Genomic DNA, 19,098 nt, shown 5'->3' with positions numbered 1-19,098 from the left:
GTGGGTGGGGTACAATGGAGACGGTGGCGTTACCTGTGATTGCGCAAGTAAGGAAAAACATAGTAAAGCAAACGTGAGATCAACGGCACCGCTTTCTCCTTCTCATCACTTCGATAAACCATGTCCAGGAGGGATGCCAGAACCTAGAAGAACAGGACCGCCGGAAAACAGAAATCTCCTAAAGCGGGCGGCAATACAAAATTTAGCCCTCGGGGTATACACAACCTAACAAGGAAACTCCACGGGGCAGCTTGAGGCCAAGACTGGCTTATGAACTCACCCGGGACGGTGCAGCCCGTGCGCCCTGGCCCCTGAGAATGAACGCCCTCGCAAAGCCTCACTTCTGTGGGGGGGTGACAAGCCAGATGCATATGTACCTCTGCCAGGAGGGAGAGGGCTTGCACGCTGTACACCGAAGGGGCAGACGCGGACACCATTGCTGAAGCGGCGGCAGCAGCATCTGCTGAAAGAGGCATGTGTGTTTTAGTCAGGACAACAGGTGACCATTTATGCCCCCAAAGCATCAGATGAACTTGAGTCATGAGCCCCCGCCTTTCACACTGACTCTGTACGTACGTACATGTTACGTATTCTTCTCTGCTAACATGTTCAACTTCAGCAACTAAGAATCTGGGTATTTTGATCAAATAAATCAGCACCAACTCACTGTCTTCCTCCCCGCTTCTATTCTCATCACCACTTTTGGAACTTCAACATCCCCTTGGATGATCCCTCTAACATCCTGGCCTCTGAGCCCCTTAGTCTTTTCTTTTCCAGCAAGCTTATATTTTGTTCCAGCTCAGCCAGCCACTGTCACCATCATACCCTTGACCTCATGAATTTCCAAAGTCTCCATTTCCAGCACCCTATCGTGACCACATCTTACCTTTCCTGCTCACTTACTCCTGGAATGCTGCTCTGACAATTTCCTGAATCCTTGCACAAGCCTCCAACCCCCTGAGTTCACCTCCTTAACTACCCATCAATCCCCCCAGGTCTTCACTTCTCTAGCTCCCCACCCACACCTGGGGTCTGTCGTCCACCTTGCGAACATCCTTAACTTTTTTGCTTCTCTCTCCCTCTGAAGCACTCACCTAGAAAAATGCAAAGCTGGCTAAACCCAATGATTGCCTATGCAGTTCTATGCAGCTAAATGCTCTGGAGAAAACCAGACCACTCTGAAAAGGATCTCACTTTATGTCATGACTGTGCAACTCAAAAATGACCTGATGCTACTAGATAACCCTCCCCCATGTCCCTCAGTGCTGTGCTGGCTTTCCCAGTCTCCAACATAATTCTTTCACCTCCTCCCTCCATAACCATCGATACCTGTCCCTCCTCGGCTGGTAATCTCATCTCATATTTCATTGAGAAAATTAATGTAAACAAACAGAAACCCCCTCAGTTTGGCCGCTATGCGTTATTAACCTGGAACTTTTATACTTGTGTTCTCTGCCTTGTCTCCTGTTTTGACAGACATGTTCCTGGCTCCTGTCAAAGAACGCTAATTCCATTCACGATATTAATCCTGGCCCTATAGCTGTCGAAGACTTTGCTTTCTAACTATCCTTTCACTCTTTGGTATTAATATCTTCCCCTCTGCTGTACTATTCCATCACCATACAAATATGCTTTGGTTAACTCCAATTGAAAAACAAACCGAATAAAAGATATTCTTTGGTCCTTAGTACTACTTCATTACCCTATTGATGACTAAACTTCAAAGAGTTATCAGCACCCACTGTCTCCTCTTCCTCATCTCTGTCCTCTTCTCCATCCAATCACACCGTCCCACCCCCATCAAATCCAGGGAATCTCTGTCCTTATCTCACGCTACTTCTCAGCAGCCTTCCGCTGCATTCCTACGTCCTCCTTCTGGAAACACTCTCTTCTCATAGTTTCCATGACTCCATGTTCTCTTGGTTTTTCCTCCTACGCTAGTGACCTTTTCTGATTCCTTCCCAGACATCTCAAATTTAACGCATGCAAACCCAAGCTCCATCTCCCTATCCAAAATGTTCTTGCTTCAGACTTTTCCACCTCAATTGTTTAAACCAAAAACCAAAGTCATGGGACTTCCCTGGTGGTGCAGTGGTTAAGAATCCGCCTGCCAACGCAGGGTTCGAGCCCTGGTCCGGGAAGATCCCACATGCCACGGAGCAACTAAGCCCGTGCGCCACAACTACTGAGCCTGAGCTCTAGAGCCTGCGAACCACAACTACTGAGCCCGTGAGCCACAACTACTGAAGCCTGTGCGCCCAGAGCCCGTGCTCCACAACGGGAGAAGCCACCGCAATGAGAAGCCCGTGTACCGCAACGAAGAGTAGCCCCCGCTCGCCCGCAACTAGAGAAAGCCCTCGCGCAGCAATGAAGACCCAACGCAGCCAAAAATAAATAAAACAAACAAACAAAAAACCAAACAACAAAAACCCCAAACGCATCCTTGTTTGCCTTTTTTTCCTTTAAACTACCACTTGCAATCCATCGGCAAGTTCTGCTGACGCTGCACTCACACCAGTCCGTCTTTCTCTAGAGCCCATGACTCTAAGCCAACATCTTCTCTTGCCCAAAGCACCAGGAAATCCTTTTAACTGAACTCCCAGTTTCTCTTCTCGATTGCTGCAGCCCATATTGCTCCCGGCAGCCAAACTGATGTTTTCTGAAAACTCAATAAGATCCTGTCACTGCTCCAAACACTTTAATGGTTTCCCACAGCAAGCGGGCTGATGGCCAAGCTCTTAAGTGTGCTCTGCATCAAGCCTGACAATCTTCCACCCCCGCTCTCGCCCTGACCTCGCATGACCACGCATCAGGCTCCAGCCAAGCTGGTCTTCAGGTTTCTTGGGCCTGGCCCACTCCCACCTCAAGGACTCGCCATCCCCTCTGGGCAGCGCCTTCCCAGATCTTTGCCCCCTTACCCTGTATTTCTCAGCACAACTGACACTTCCTTGGGGACATGTTCTGTAACATCTAAAGTGGCCCCCAGCCCAACTCCAATTAAAAAAAAAAAACTTTCATTTTGGAGTAACTTTGGATTTCCAGAAGAGTTGAAAGATACCTTTGTTCATTTACTTTGGACTATCACCTTCCGTGTCACCCCTGCGAGAGCAGAGGCCCTGCTCATTTTGTTTCCTGCTGCAGCGCCAGCACCTAGAACACAGTGCATGGCACATGCCAGACACAAACACACAGGAAAGACCCTGCACGTGTACTGCACGCATAAGAACTCTAAGTGGAGAAACACATCATTTGAAGCCTCATTCTGTTTCATGATTTAGACGGCCAGTATGCATACTTAGTTTGGTCAAGACTGAAACAAAATATAGTGTATGATCCAAAGAGTCTTTTGGTACTCTATAATTTGCTAATTAAGTCTTACTGAGAAGCCCCCAAATCACCTCACCTCCAGCTTTGGAATTCTATGCTTTCTTTTTTTAAATAAAAATCAGGTAATCATTTTACTACAGTACCGTCTTGAGGTTAAATTTACTTACTGCACAAAAGCCAGGCCCAGTGACACTTGACTCAGCACAGCTCAACTGCACTGGTGGTGGAGAAGCAGTTTAATCCCTATATCAGTACCTACATCGGAAATAACTGAGGGCAGATGAGCCAAGGAGATGCACCAGCTCTCTTTCCCTAGAACCACAGCTATAATCATAACCGCAGCCTGAGAAAGCATAAGTGTTGGTTTACGTTAGTAAATGATAGCATACTAGTTATAGGATCTTCATTACAGAGTAAAGTATAATTATTTTCTTATGTAAACCACAAAACTAGCTGTCAAACAAATATGGCAGAAGTAATGGAGGGGGTACTATGGCTTGCCTGTCTAACACCATCCTTCCTCCTCCTGGCAAGAGAAGCCCCTCTTGGGTGGGAGCCCATTTCTCGGAGCTCCAGAGCACCAGCCTTTCCTCTCCTCCTCTGGGTCAGCCACAGGCCCAGAAGAGCCAACCGGAATCTTTGCATGAGACTTGATGAACTTCATCTGAACACCTAGCTCCCGCTCTGACTAAAACCAGATGTTGACGCCTGGGCTTTTCCTGTACATGAGCCAGAAAGTTTTGTGTTGCTGTGTTTCTACACGCCTGAAGTGGGTTTCGTTTACTTGCGAGAGAAAAGAGCCCAGACTTCTTGACACACCTTCCTTTGTATATTAAAAGCCACAAATTCAGCTTTGTTTCTGCTGATATAACTACCGCTAACAATAATGACAGAGGTCATAAAATACGACAGAACTAGCAGTTTTTGAACATTTACCTTGTGGTGGGCACTGCGCTATGTAGTTCCGACTGAGAACTTAGATGTAATTTTTTTGCTCGTGTTAACAAAACTGAGACCAAACTGATTTTCTTGTCCAGTGTTGAGCAACACGGGTACTGGGCATACTTTCCTGTCTGTGTTAAATAACACTGAGAACTTGCAAAAATAACTACTGGCTCTAAGATATGCCTAATTCTGAAAGAACAACTCAACCAACTGAAGTGGCTCACTTACCAAAACGAGCCGCATCTCATCAACATCGACTTCTGGACCCTCGCCTAGTGCTGTGCCCACCAATGCAAAGGTATCTTATCACTAACTCTGCCCAGTCCCCACCTGGAAAGATCTGCCACAGACAACTCAGCCAAGGCCCTACAACCTTATAAATATCCTCCCCAAATTTCCCCTAGAGTTGAGACACCCCTGTGACTCAGCCAAGTTTCTCCCTCACTGCAGCAGGTCTAGTAACCTGAGATTTGCTTAATGATACATTCGTCTGGTGGTCTTTAGGGCACCGGCAATTGACAATCTACTCTGTTGCATTTAATTCAGACTCCTCAAGAGGATCTGGCTGATCAATGGTCCTCCGAGTGAAGAGATGAGTCTCCTTTGAGAGTCTCCAGGCCATTTTCCTAGGAAGCTGTAACTAATTATAAGGCTGGGCTGTGCCCACTCTGTGTGGCCTCCACGATAAAATCTTCACCACCCAGGCAATGACCAAACACAAGGATCATCGAGAGGCAGGGGTGTGTTGGCCAGAAATGAAATACAACATCAACTGCCTGACGATAGTTAGCTGGTTTACTTAGTTTTCTTTCCGCGGCTCCACAAAAAGAAAAACATACATTCTCCTATTCTTTATCCCACACGGATTTCTATCACTGAGTCCGTGCAAATTATCTTGGGAAGTCACTTTCTTGGACCCCCATCTCGGCTCAGTGAGGGCTTAACACAGTAGCATGGGCCACTCGGGACCCTTCCAATGGAATCCTACTGTTTATTATACATACAACGTATGTTGTAAGAAGTAAAGCCAGTTTACTTTTAAGGCAAAACTAGACCCACTAGCTGGCAGTGGGCATTACTTTTTGACCCTTCTACACCTACCGTGCAAATCTTCCTCATCATCAGAATCTTCTAGAGAGATCTGAGGCTGAGCCTTCACTTCCAGGTTTCTGCTCAGCCAGCTGGTTTGTTCCAAGGAAGAGCCAGCAATGTTCCCGACAGCTTCTAGAATTTTTTGAGTGACTTCCTGAGAGTAGTCAGGAGAAAGAGGAAAGGAAGTTAGTTAAGGAAAAGAATCTTAAGTGCCTAAAATAGCACCATCTGATATAAATATAATGCAAGCCACAGCTGTGAACCATGAAGGTAATACCAAGTTTTCTAGGAGCTACATTAAAAGAAGAAACAAGTTCATAATGTTTAACACAATATATCCAACAGAGTAACGACATATAATCAATATAAAGTTATTAGCGAGGTTACGCATTCTTTGTTATGCTAAGTCTTTGAAACCCGCTGTGTGTTTACAGTTACAGCACATTCAGTTCAGACAAGCCACATTTCAAGGGCTCAACAGCCACTTGTGGCTCAGGCTACTCTCTGGCCAACTCGGGTAAAACAGATACACAGGAAGTCACAGAGGCACAACGCATTTGGCAGATTAGATTTCCGGTTTCTTTAGGACCATGGATTCTTGCTAGAAATGCACCTTTGAATAATACAAGAAACAAAACTGCATAAATTAAATTGACTCGAGGGCGAAGTGAGGAGTCATCCGTATCAGGAGTACCATCAGGAACGAATCTGGTCAAGTAGCTGGGACAGAGGTAGAAACACTGAGCGGGTATCATCGAGTGTTGCCAGCTAAGAGGGGCTGTACATCCCTGACGTCTGAGAACTGAACAGTCCTGACTTCCACTATGAAGCCCAGCAGCTGTGTTCGGGCATGAAGCAAGAGAACGTCTGCCTGCCGGTGGCAAGGGGGGTGCACCTGCGGGAACTGTCCGCGGTGCACCTGGGCAGAGGTGTGGGGTGGATGATGGCAGCAAGGAAGGTCAAGAATAGATGGATGGACCTGGTGATGGTCATACTGAGTGAAGTAAGTCAGAGAAAGACAAATACCATTTGCTATCACTTATATGTGGAATCTAAAATATGACACAAATGAACTTATCTAAGAAATAGAAACAGACTCACAGACATAGAGAACAGACTTGTGGTTGCCAAGGGGGCGGGGCAGGGGAAGGATGGAGTGGGAGTTTGGGGTTAGCAGATGCAAACCATTATATATATAGGATGGATAAAAAACAAGGTCCTACTGTATAGCACAGGGAACTATATTCAATATCCTGGGATAAACCATAACGGAAAAGAATATGAAAAAGGATATATATGTATGTGTATAATTGAGTCACTCTGCTGTACAGCAGAAATTAACACAACACTGTAAATCAACTATACTTCAATAACATAAATTCTTTAAAAAAGATCAAGAAAAGGGGTTGAGGACTTAGAAGAGCTCCCATTTCAAGTGCAGTGAATGGATGGGAAAGAAGTTGGGGTGCCTGGAGACAAGCAGGAAGGAGTCAGTGTCAGGGAGGCTGGGACCTCGTGGGGTGGAAGCAGAGGCCCACCCGACCCCCTGACCCACAGGAGCGGAGCGAGCTGCACCAGCTGCGGTAGTTAGTGCTTGTGGCCACAGTCCGGCCCGATGGACTGGAAACGGAGGGGCCGCGGCGGGCAACAGCCCACGGAAGGGGGAGGGTTTCCAAGTGAGTGCAGGAGGTGCTACCCGAGGGCTGGGCTGCAGCACTTGCCCTCGGATGATGCTTTCTTCTCTACCGGTTGAGCCAAAGGAGTCACTGCTTCACGCAGAACTCTAGTGCTTCAGAATCAGGAGCTGGACAGATACTTCACAAACACCAGGGACCACAACGACTAGCAGCAGTATCACCAAAGCCATAAACTACACAACCCAGTTTAAAGACTTTGACTCAAAAAGCTCCTCACTCAAGGATTATAATGGTTGCAAAATAGTGATTTTTCTAACTCCTTCATTACTTCTATGTATTATTGGTAGTTGGCATGCTACTCAAAGGAGAAGATTTTCCTTCTCCTATGGGTGAGTGTTACTTTTGTTTTTCAGTGTTTCTGAAATTTCCTGTGAGTCTATATTGCTTTAAGAAGACGGGGGAAGGTTCTAAGGAAAGGAATCTGTGCATAAAGATAGACGTGTTGTTCCAATCATGCTGCAGAGTGAGTCCGCATACATCTGTGTACAGTGGGAAGCGAGAGGGTGCCTTGTAAACTGCACGGTCGACTGGTCAAGTCTAACACAAGAACCTTCATCAGGAGATTGTATAGAGCCCTCTAAAGACAGTAACAGAGGGAATCAGACGTGGGAACAAATGCAAATCTAAGATCTGGTTCTGCGCAATGTTTACTATCTCCAGTGAGACCCTCTAAAGGTGGGCGATACTGCTGGGACAGTAACAGCCTGCCAGACTTGCACATACAGACCTGCAAATCTTTTTGATCCTTCTTGCTCTCCAGGTTGGGAGTTCTTGTTACGAAGTCGTTCAGCATGCTGTTGAGAGACAATCAGCTTCAGACCAAGAATGCTGCAGAAATAAAAACATGTTCCCGAAGAAAACTACGGTGACGTGAGTGCTGGGACACGGTACCTGAGAAGCAGAAAATAACCAGGGGGTGCGAGATTCAACTGCACGGACTCCTTTAACACACCCAACAGCGAAGGGAAGTTCGCTTGCAAGGCTGTTGCTGGGAGCCTATTTAAAAAAAAAAAAAAAAAAAGAAAGAAGAAAAGAAAAAATATCCAACCCTGAGCAGGTCAAAACAAAATGTTACTTATAAGCACATTTTAGATCCAGGTGGTTGGAAAGCACAGGAAGATGGCATATCTGCCTGACCTGTTTGCTTTTTTTTAAATTACAATACACACAAGCTAAATTTTGGTATTCTGCCAAGAACTTGGAGTTTGGAGACCTGCAACCCTGCTGACAGGTCAGATGCCCCTGGTTTCCTCGTCTATAAAGTGAAAGCCTTGAACTAGAGGACTGTCTGATCTCTGGGCCTGTAATTGTGGCATTCGGGCTTAGTTGCCCTGAGGCACGTGGGATCTTAGTTTCCTAACCAGGGATTGAACCCACGTTCCCTGCATTGTAAGGCGGATTCTTTATCACTGGACCACCAGGGAAGTCCCTGTTTATCTATTTAATATATAGTAGTGTGTACATTTTAATCCCAACCTCCTCGTTTATCCCTCCCTGCCACCCCCCCATTGTATTTCTTGATTACTGGAGAGGCTTAGTTCAGAAAGTATCTGAATGGTGTCCTTAATTCCTCTCGAGGCATGGGAATACCCTGATGATTTTACTTTTTCTTTCTGCAGAGATCTAATCTGACATTTTAAAGTCTGGGTGCTATAGCTTTAATACTTACATCAGCAAAGCTTTATGTGAGGCCTGGTAAACTTTAGAAGAAACAGTTTGCATTAAATTGATACCAAAAAAGGAGGGGAAATTTTAAGGACCTCTTTTAGAAAAAGGAGAAGGGATTATTTTTGGTGCTGTCCTCAATGCTTTGCCCTGTTTTCTGCTGGATGGCTTCTGCGTGGGTTTACTATGCTGAATATCCGCATGCAGGGGTCTCAGCTATAGGGGTTCCCCAGGTGTTTCTCCACGGGTAGAAAGGAGGCTCTGCTGGGCCTCGTGCAGATCTTATGGCAGGTCCCGGGTGCGGCTTCCGGACCCCTCCCTCGTGTGGGGTGTTCTCGGCTGCAGTAATGAGGGTGAAGGGAGTGTAGCCCCATCTCAAGGAAGGCTCAGTATTCTCACGTATCTCCAGGGGTTCACAATAAGTAAATGTGACCACCAGCTGCAGGCTCCCTGGTTAACAAGTTCATGTTCCGTGGTTATTCCAGCTCACTGTATCCTGAGGTGGCAGGAAGGGTCACAGTCCCTGGAGTCCCTGGGTCTAGGGCTGAGTTCAGACCAGCTGTTCATTCTTCACCACAAGCATCCCTGTACTTCTTTCCTCCAGGAGGTAAAGATGAGCTGGTCACGCCCCCTTCTCGGTAACTAATGCGTATTATATCACTAGCAAGCGCCTGCTGCAGGGGCCTGAGTGATATCTGAGCCTTCCCAGCAGCTGCAGGAGCTGCGGCCTCCTTTTACAGAGGAGGCCCTGCCCAGGTCAGTCAGGAGGCAGTAAGTCGGGGACGAGGACTTGAACCTGGGGCCCTCTGGCTGCGGCCAAGCTCAGCCTTTTGTGCTGTGCAGCCTCACTCCGTAGCCACAATCCGAGTCCTTGTTTCCGTGAGGCCTGACCTCGCCCTCTGTGACCTTCTGATGGTTGACTCCGTGGTTCCAGTGATGTTGGGGAGGCCAAATCGTAGAGCTTGCGCGTCTCAACTAGAGAGCCTGTGTAGCGCAAACTACAGAGCCCATGCGCTCTGGAACCCTCGCGCCACAACTACAGAGCCCACGCGCCACAACTAGAGAGAGAAAACCTGCACGCCACAACTAGAGAGAAGCCCGCACACCGCAACGAAAGATGCCATGTGCCGCAACTAAGACCCAACACAGCCAAAAATAAATAAAATAAATAAATAAATAATAAGGGACTTCCCTGGTGGCACAGTGGTTAAGAATCCGCCTGCCAATGAACGGGACACGGGTTCGAGCCCTGGTCCGGGAAGATCCCACATGCCGCGGAGCAACTAAGCCCGTGTGCCACAACTACTGAGCCTGCGTTCTGGAGCCTGTGAGCCACAGTTACTGAGCCCACGTGCCACAGCTACTGAAGCCCGTGTGCCTAGAGCCCGTGCTCCGCAACAAGAGAAGCCACTGTAATGAGAAGCCTGCGCACCGCAACAAAGAGTAGCCCCCGCTCGCCGCAACTAGAGAAAGCCTGCGTGCAGCAACGAAGACCCAACACAGCCAAAATTAATTAATTAATTAAAAAATAAACAAATCCTAAAAAAATAAACAATAGCACTGGGAACTATATTCAATATCTTATAATAACCTATAGTGGAAAAGTATCTGAAAAAGAATATATATATATATATACATATTCAGATACATATATATATCTGAGTCATTTTGCTCTACACCTGAAACTAACACAACATTGTAAATCAATGATACTTCAATTAAAAGAAAAAAAAATGGAAATACAATCAGAGGAATTATTTATAATCATTGCAATAGCATCTATAATTGAGAAATGTCTTTGAGGGGCTGCATTACCTTTGGATGAAAGCATAGCAAAACTGCAACACAGGGACATCCACGAGGGGCGATTTCTGAAAATTAAAGCAAAGCTAATTACTCCAAGTTGGTAGGAAATAAGACTAAAAAAGAATTCAAATACAGAAATGAAACAGATTCTATCTCCTAACAAAGCAAATGTTTGCAGCTAAAGAGTCTTTCAAATATAATAATAGAAAGTATCCCCCAAGTGAAACAAAAACAAATGTATCCTACGAGGTCCCAAATCATTAGTGCCCCTCTCATTAGACTCCCAGAGTCATTCCCTTTGTTTACCTACTTCCCATTCCAGGCTTTTAACAAGTATTTAGGGAAGATTTGGCATTATAACTGAACCTCCCCAAACACAAAGTTGGTGGCCAAAGCTGACCCTCAGGAGCTACAGTCGAGAGACAACGCCAAATTTGAATTCTTAGCTCCAGGAATTCCCTCAAACAGCCCAGACAACTTCCCTAAATCCCAAATGGCTGGAACTACTTAGAAATAGGTTTTCAAAACACACATTTTTTCCCTTCTTGCTTGTAAAAGGCTATTTGTAGAAGTTATAGAAGTTGAGCCAATTAACTAAACTAACCACAAAATGTAATTTTGTTATTCAAAAAGCCAAAAACCACTCAGCTAGACGACGTCTAGGTTTTTTTTTTTTTTTTTAAGCCCAGGAGCTGCAGGTGTTTGCGGAAATTCGAGTAACATGAAGGAACAAAACCTAAAAGCGCCTGCTCTGTGTGTAAAGCTGTTGCAGGGCCAGCTCCCACGTGGCTGCAGCTGTAACCCCATCCGTGGGGACTGACCGGCAGCGCGGAAGGTCAATCTCCTGCCAGCTAGACTTGCTCAGAGATATAAATGCGAATCCACCCAGGATCTGATGCTGCGCCTGCCTGCCTCCACCACCCGGTTCCCTCTCTTCAGGGTCCGTTACTTTAACATTTACATTCAAGAGTAAAAGGCAACAAGACTACCAGGCATTTGGGAGACTGGGGGCAGACGTCCGACAGATGCCATGAAGTTGCCCGTGTCCATTTTACATCTGACTGCTTAAGCACTTGGCCAGTTCCATAATCTGGCCTCACAGTGTAAACCTGTAGGCTGCCTTATCTTCTCTCCCCGACAAGAATACAGGCTGACCGTGGGCAGGAACAGTGTCAACTATTTAGGACTCCCCACTACGGATGCGGACTTGATTTTCAAAAAACACGTGGAATGAAGGAAGAGGGCCAGAGTCCCGAGTGTAACTGACTGGTCAGAAGCCCCCAGTGGCCTTCCCAGTGTGGACATTCCTGCAGAGGGCGACCCTGCGCCACGTGCCTTTCAGAGGAAGAGCTTCAAGTGGGGAGTTCTCCTCCAAGGCAGGCATAGCCCAGACTGCTGAAGGCATTCTTGGTCACCTTTCCCACTCTGGGGTGAAAATGGCTGAACACATCTCTGATTCCAAGGTTTAGCTTTTGTTCACCACCCTTAGTGCTATGACCTTAATATCTAAAAACAAGATTTCTTTAATTTGTTGTAAAAATTTTTTATTTTGGTAAAATATACTTGACAAAATCTACCATTTTAAACATTTTTAAGTGTACAGGGCATCCAGTATATTCACATTGTTGGGCAACTATGACCACCATTCATCTGCAGAACGTTTTCATCTTCCCAAACTGAAACTCTGTCCCCATTAACTCCCATTCCCTCCTCCCCTGCAGTCCCTAGTGACCATCATTCTTCTTTCTGTCTCTATGGACTTGACTACTCTGGGTACCCCAGATAAGTGGAATCATATAATACTGTCCTTCTGGACTGGCTTATTCCCCTTAGCATAATGCTGTCAAGGTTCATCCACGGTACATCATGTGTCAGAATTTCATTCCTTTGTAAGGCTGAATGATAGACAGTCCATTGCATGTACAGACCTCGTTTTGTTTATCCATTCATCCACTGATGGACACTTGGGTTGTTTCTACCTTTTGGCTATTGTGATTCATGCTGTTATGAACCCTGGCGTACAAATATCTGTTTGATTAAAACTATTTTTTAGCAAAATCACTTGGTCCACTCCCTTAATTTTCACTTAGGGAATTATTCTTAAATTGTTCCTAACTGTATAATTTTAAATTACCTAAGAGAAGGCAATTATTTCAAGGTTGGAACAAATCCCTGCTTTCTATCAAATTAATTAAGAACAAAACAGCTCCAACACTTTCAACGAAGAGGTCTGCTTTGGTAAAACCAAAAATCTCTCAGGCAGAAAACTGTTAAACCACACAGTCTGTTCTGTTGCAAAGTCATTGTGTATAAATGAAAAGGTGCCCCCCTCGAAACTGGGCAGAAAAACTATAAGAGATTTGTGGTTCAATCACGTCAACCTTCAAAGGCCACTGCTTTCCCTGCAGCCAGATGAAACCTCTTCTTTCTCAGCATGTCCAGGATGAGTTAAGTCCTCTGACGTGTATTTTGTACCTTTGTAAAAATTATGCAGATTTTTAACTTGCCCATTGACAAAGGTGTTCTCCTTGACCTAGTCTAGTCAGCCTCCTCTGAGTCCTCTTCTTCTTCTTCTTCTTTTTTTTGAATTTTAAATCATATAGTTTTTCTTCCTCCTATAATATTTTTGTTTTCCAACAGTAAAAGAAATGGTACAAGAATCTGGCCCTTGGTCACAAGCCATTTTGGGGAATTCCTCAATATTCTCACTCCAATTTTTTTTAACAATCAATGAATGAGGTAATCAACGACAGGGTTAATCGTTAGATTCCAGAGCTTCTAAAATATCTCCCATTACTCAACAGTCCCTTTCTCTTCCTCTCCCTCCCTCTCCCCCCTCTCTCCTTCCCTCCTGAAAACATTTTACTGAAAATGCAAGAAAAAACTTGAGAATTATGTTTCTGAGGAAAGCCCAAATCCTGAGATGCTCATGTCAGACTGTAGGGTCTGTATTTACAATTTCCTAGCCTTTTTTTTTTTTTTTTTAATTTATTAGTTCATTATTTATTTTTGGCTGCATTGGGTCTTCGTTGCATGCGGGCTTTCTCTAGTTGCAGCGAGGGGGGCTACTCTTCGTTGCAGTGCGCAGGCTTCTCATAGCAGTGGCTTCTCTTGTTGCAGAGCACGGGCTTCAGTAGTTGTGGCACATGGGCTCAGTAGTTGTGGCTCGCAGGCTCTAGAGCGCAGGCTCAGTAGCTGTGGCACACGGGCTTAGTTGCTCCGCGGCATGTGGGATCTTCCCAGACCAGGGCTCGAACCCGTGTCCCCTGCATTGGCAGGCGGATTCTTAACCACTGTGCCAACAGGGATGTCCCAACAGGTTCCCAGCAGCTCAAGGCCATGTCCCTAGGGGGATGACCTCAACCCCCTTAAAATGCCTGCCTAAGAAAGAAAGCTCAAGGCTTCTGAAGGAATCTGCTGTGTGTTTAGCCAACTCCTGATTGGTTCCTGACCTTCCTTTCTTTGAGCATTTATTAAGAAAAGCTTACAGTTATAAATCCTTGCTCTGTCCCTTTGAGATGTGTATGTATCTCCTACAACCCAGGAATGTCTTTCTCAAGGACCTGGCAGCCATCCCTTTGAAATACCATCATCAAGAAAGACAGGGCCCCTGTTTCCCAGTCTCCAAGGGAGCACAGGAACCTACCTTGCACTTTACAGTCAGCAAACCCCGATGGCCTAATTACATCCACCAGCCCCCTTCTTGCTTGTTTGTAACTTTCCACTCCCCTGACTTTGCTGAAGCCCCTGCTTGTTCACGCCCCGTACTCTTCATTCTCTGCTTAAAATACCCAGTCACCTCTGCACAAACTGGAACTGAGCACAACTCTTTCCACTGCTGCAGTAGTTACTGAAGAAAATCAGTCTTTTCTGCCTTTAACTAGTGTCTGGCTTTGTTTAACTCTGACGCCTTTTCGGCTGCAAGTTCCTTGAGGCAAGTGCCATTTCTTCTTTCTAACAGAGTTATTCGATTTGAACCACTACCGGGCAGAGCACCCTGCAGTGGGATGTAAGGATGGAAGTCCGTCCTTCACCTCAAGTGGCTTGCACCCCAAAACAGGAGCCCATGAAGCACATTTCATGGATCTCTGCAGAGCCCGGTAAGAACACCTTCGTTTTACAGCCCCCGAATTCCTAGTTGCTGCTGTAACCTCTGTTTCCCTCCCAAACACAGTTTATAAGACGTGGAGTTAGAGAGAGTGCTACGTTCCTCTGAGGGTCCCCAGGCTCCTGACCTCGTCCCCTCGGACCTGCGGCGGCCTCTTCACCACCTCCTTCACCAGGTGCAGCACCGTGTCCGTCTGCAGGGTGCTCAGCGCACAGACCAGGTCCACGAGGGTCAGCTGGGACGCGCTGGCCGCCGGGACCATCTGCCGAGGAAAAAGTCATTCCTTTAAGGCCCGCAGAGAGAAAACAAAAACAAGAATGACGCACAGAAAGTACTCTATAATACTTGCTCCTGGAGAAAGAGATTTGCTTTAATCTTTTAAAGAAATATTTCAATGAAAACTGGACTGAAAATGGACTCTATTGGTGATGAAGAGTGAGGTTAGCATTTAATCACAGTAGCCTAATCAGTATCTGATACAAATAAGGAATAAAACGTGTAGCTGATGACGGGCAGTCACTCTGGTATGTTCAAGCTGAGAAAGCATTGTAAAAACAGATACATTTAATTAGAAGGAAATAGGTTGATATCGAGACAGCCCCCAAAGTATGAGGACAGTAAGAAAAACAGGTAAATCAGGTTCATGTGAGCTGGCCGTGGCAGGCAAGTCCCAGTGAGGGAGGCACGCTTTGATGATAGAAGTCTGTGTAGGGTGGTGATATGCACTTGCAAGTATCAGGTTTCTTGCCCGGAAGCCCCAACAAGTGCTAAGGTGGGTGGCCTGGGCCACCAGCCTCTCACACCTCCTCAGGGAACAGGGGCCTACCCTGGGCCCTCAGGTAGTGCCCGGGGGGTGGGGCAGACCCTCTGAGGGAGGTACCAGGTAGGAACTTGCATGGTCGACAGAGGGGACCAGGGAAGAAGTACGTGCTGGTTCTGCAGAAGCACGTGAACCAAGCTCCTGGAGGACCTCGTGATGGACCAGTCCGTGGAGAAAGAATGGACAAAATGCAAACTGAAGTCTGGGCGTAGGAATGCGATGACTTAAATTTTCTTGACCATCATGAACAAGCATTATTTTTATAAATTAAAAAAGCCGAATGTAAATTATGGACGTGTCAGTGTAGGTTCAGCAACTGTGACAAGTATACCCCTCTGGCGGGGGCTGCTGGCGGGAGCAGGGTGTGCACGTGCGGGGACAGGGGAATATGGGAACTGACTGTACCTTCCTCTCATTTTGTTGTGAACCTAAGACTGCCCTAAAAAGATAAAGTCTTTAAAAAGATTAGTTAAAAAAAAAAAAAAGCTATCAGATGGTGTTACAACCAGGGAAGGGCCCACAGGGGTCCTCGTAGGTAGGATGGTGAACTGTTTCTTAAGCTGGGTGGCAGGTTCATGGCGGTGTTCTTCTTTAAAATGTACATTCTTGTAAGCAGATTGTTAGTAGATTAAAAAGGTTAAATAGAAGTACAATATACTCACTACAGAAAGATGAGAAGAGAGAGATTGGGGGTGGCCTCCACTCCCTACCCACCCGACACCCCATCTAGTTGTAACTGGCACAGCTAGAGTACGTCATGCATTTAAAACGGTGGAACCGGGCTTCCCTGGTGGTGCAGTGGTTAAGAATCTGCCTGCCAATGCAGGGGACACGGGTTCGAGCCCTGGTCTGGGAAGATCCCACATGCCGCGGAGCAACTGAGCCCGTGCGCCACAACTACTGAGCCTGCGCTCTAGAGCCCGCGAGCCACAACTACTGAGCCCATGTGCCACAACTACTGAAGCCCACGCGCTTACAGCCCGTGCTCCGCAACATGAGAAGCCACCGCAATGAGAAGCCCACGCAGGGCAACGAAGAGTAGCCCCTGTTCGCCGCAACTAGAGAAAGCCTGCACGCAGCAACGAAGACCCAAAGCAGCCAAAAATAAAGAAAGAAAGAAAAGAAAAGATTATAAAAAATAAAAAAATAAAAAATAAATAAAACGGTGGAACCACTGCCCCAGTCTCCCGTGTTGGCCTCTGGCGTGACCTCTGATCACACAAGACTCTCTGGTATTTTGTCAGAGTAAGTTTAGCTACTGCTTTCATTTCTGTCTTTACCTTTGTCTTACTGTGGCGTTTCACTTTCTTCCTGCTCCACACTGCTGCAACAGCTGCTATCAGCTGAACTCCAAGATGGGCTGTCAAGGGGTTTAAGAAGTCTAAAATTTTTTGTCGTATGGTCTAAAAAATAGAAAAATGAAGAGTTAGAGCAGAGTAGAATCAGGGCTACGGTGGCCTGTGCACTTCACCACCAGCGCCTGTAAACCCTGGGAGCAGGGGCGGGCCTTTGTCTCAGCATCCTGGGCACCAGGCCGCGGGAGGAGGAGCTGGACGAGAGGCACGGTGGGCAGCCCAGGCGGACGACAGAGGGCCAGCGGAGCCGAGCAGGAAGAGACCCTTGGGAGGTGATGAATACCAACTTCGAGCAGCTGTGAGCAGGGCAGGGCTCGAAGGAAGCCACCCAAGGCTTTGCAGACACAGTGAGAAAGGGGGGGGTGGGTACCCAGCAGTGGAGTTGGCACTGTTCCCATCCTGAAAGCCCCTAGCCTCACTTGTCTCAACCAGCCCTGGAAGGGCTTATATGCATCAGGAAGGATGCTTTTCAATTTCCAGAAATATGTACCATTTAACTAACTTTGTTATGTAACCAACTAAAAATAAACTCACAGCACGGCCCCGGACGTCACTCATCACCCTCCCTTTTGCTGAGCCTGGATTTTCCTCCATTCCTGAAACCTCCATGTTCCTTCCTCTATAAATCCTGTGGGTCTCACAGCCTCTAACACTTCCCTACTTTGGCAAATCCTCTCTTCCTGTGTCTCAGCTCAGCCCCTCTGCCTCAGGAAGGCCTCCTCGACCCCCGGACCAGGAGTCACGGCCTGTAAGAGTGCCCCTCATTCTTTGTAGCACTTCTCATCATTATTTTTAAACTGATTGTTAACGTCTGTATCTGCCAGGCAGACAAGGACTTACTTGCTCTATCTTATCCACTAGTGGATAAGCAGGGCCTGGTACACAGCAGCAGACATACAAATGTTTGTGGAATGAATGAATTTACCTTGGGCTTCCTCTGCCCCCACTGCCTTAGTTTAGCATCTCATTAGATACAACTGACCATGGGATGGAGACATCCTCTCCCTCCCGCCACGGTTTCTGCTCCAGGGAAACCACAGGGGCCCCAGCTCAAGGCCTGGGGTCCTTCAGGGAGGGCTTAAGCTCAGTGCTCAATAAATGTTAGCCATCGCCAAAATGAATCCTTCCATCAGCCCAGGAGATAGGCTACTAATAACAGACTCATCTCACAGAGGAGGAAACCGAGGCTCAGGCTGCGTGCCTGAGGATTTTCTGAACCTTTCTAGAGCTTAATTTTTAGGCTTAAATTAAGCAGGTTCCTGTGGCAGCTTGAAATACAGCAGATTTCCCTTGGAGGGTATCTCTGGAACTGACAGAACATTTTGGAGGCCACCTGTGCAACTGCCTGACGCACTATAGAAAGATCAGAAAACAGAAGTCAGGGGCGGGCTCCGTTTCCTACCCACCCTAATTCCAGCATCACTGCTTATCAGATGCACAATTGAGGGCAAAGCACTCACTCTCTCCACACCCCAACGTCCTCATCTGTAATCTGGGAATAATAATAGTGCCCACCTTGTAGGTGAGGACTAAATGTGCCAATAAACGAAGAGTGCTTGGATGACGCCTGGCTTCGTGTTTCCAACTGAGGAAACTACAGCACAGACAGGTTAATGGACTTGCCCGAGGTCCCACAAAGCACCTGAGCAGGGAGCTGAATCCAGGTGATCTGGCTCCCTGTGTCCTGATCTGTTCTGCTCAGCCCGGGCTGCCGGATGCCAGTGTAAGCTGTGACGCCACACCTGGCACCAGGGGGGCTCAGCTAAATGAGACACAGCCAGATAATTCTGAGTCGCCAGACACAGCAATCAGAGACTGAGTCGGGATGCTCACGGAGAGAGTGAACTGTAACCGAGCAGGATCCTATGGGGGCCTTCCTGGGACAGACCCCTCCCCACCACGTCCTCTGCCTGCCTCTTGTTTGTAGAAAAGCTTCAGTCTCCCAGGCCTCCCCTGAGTCACAAAAGCCTGGCTCAAGAATTAATGATTGCAAGGATGTGAACACATGATGACAAAAGTAGCAGAGGGGTAAAGAGAACTGATCACAATTTAAACAGTAAATCGGCCATATGGCAGTCACAGAATCTTTAGTTCCTCCCTGAAGTACATAGATAAGTGTCTGAGGCATATTCCTGAGTTCCTTTACAGATACTAAAACCCCCACCAAAAGGAAGAAGTTAACTGCATGATGGCCATAAACAGGTAGCCCCCAGACCCGCTGGAGCCTGAGGATTAATGACGTTAACTCCTGTGACACGGCCCTGTTATCTCATCATCAACCAA

At 46.8% G+C, this 19,098-nt stretch overlaps 1 protein-coding gene across 5 annotated transcripts in view; it reads right to left on the bottom strand.

Moving 5' to 3' along the window:
• The window catches only part of DOP1B (DOP1 leucine zipper like protein B), a 103,805-nt gene that overhangs the window by 16,908 nt on the left and 67,799 nt on the right, over positions 1 to 19,098 (bottom strand). For 4 of the 5 annotated variants that reach the window (XR_009008237.1, XM_057545937.1, XM_057545939.1 and 1 more), the window contains 8 exons: positions 16,741 to 16,863; positions 14,768 to 14,902; positions 10,542 to 10,597; positions 7,953 to 8,057; positions 7,789 to 7,855; positions 5,374 to 5,518; positions 378 to 463; positions 34 to 143 (listed from right to left, as the gene is read on the bottom strand). Coding sequence is in view for 4 of the 5 variants with exons in the window: in XM_057545937.1 (XP_057401920.1) it covers positions 34 to 143; positions 378 to 463; positions 5,374 to 5,518; positions 7,789 to 7,855; positions 7,953 to 8,057; positions 10,542 to 10,597; positions 14,768 to 14,902; positions 16,741 to 16,863 (827 nt within the window). In the remaining variant the exon portion in view is untranslated. The remainder of the gene's footprint in view (positions 1 to 33; positions 144 to 377; positions 464 to 5,373; positions 5,519 to 7,788; positions 7,856 to 7,952; positions 8,058 to 10,541; positions 10,598 to 14,767; positions 14,903 to 16,740; positions 16,864 to 19,098) is intronic. The other variant, XM_057545938.1, reaches the window with a different exon arrangement.

This window comes from Balaenoptera acutorostrata, chromosome 4 (assembly GCF_949987535.1).
Source record: "Balaenoptera acutorostrata chromosome 4, mBalAcu1.1, whole genome shotgun sequence".
Lineage (NCBI taxonomy): Eukaryota > Metazoa > Chordata > Mammalia > Artiodactyla > Balaenopteridae > Balaenoptera > Balaenoptera acutorostrata.
This window is presented reverse-complemented; position numbering and strand designations above follow the sequence as displayed.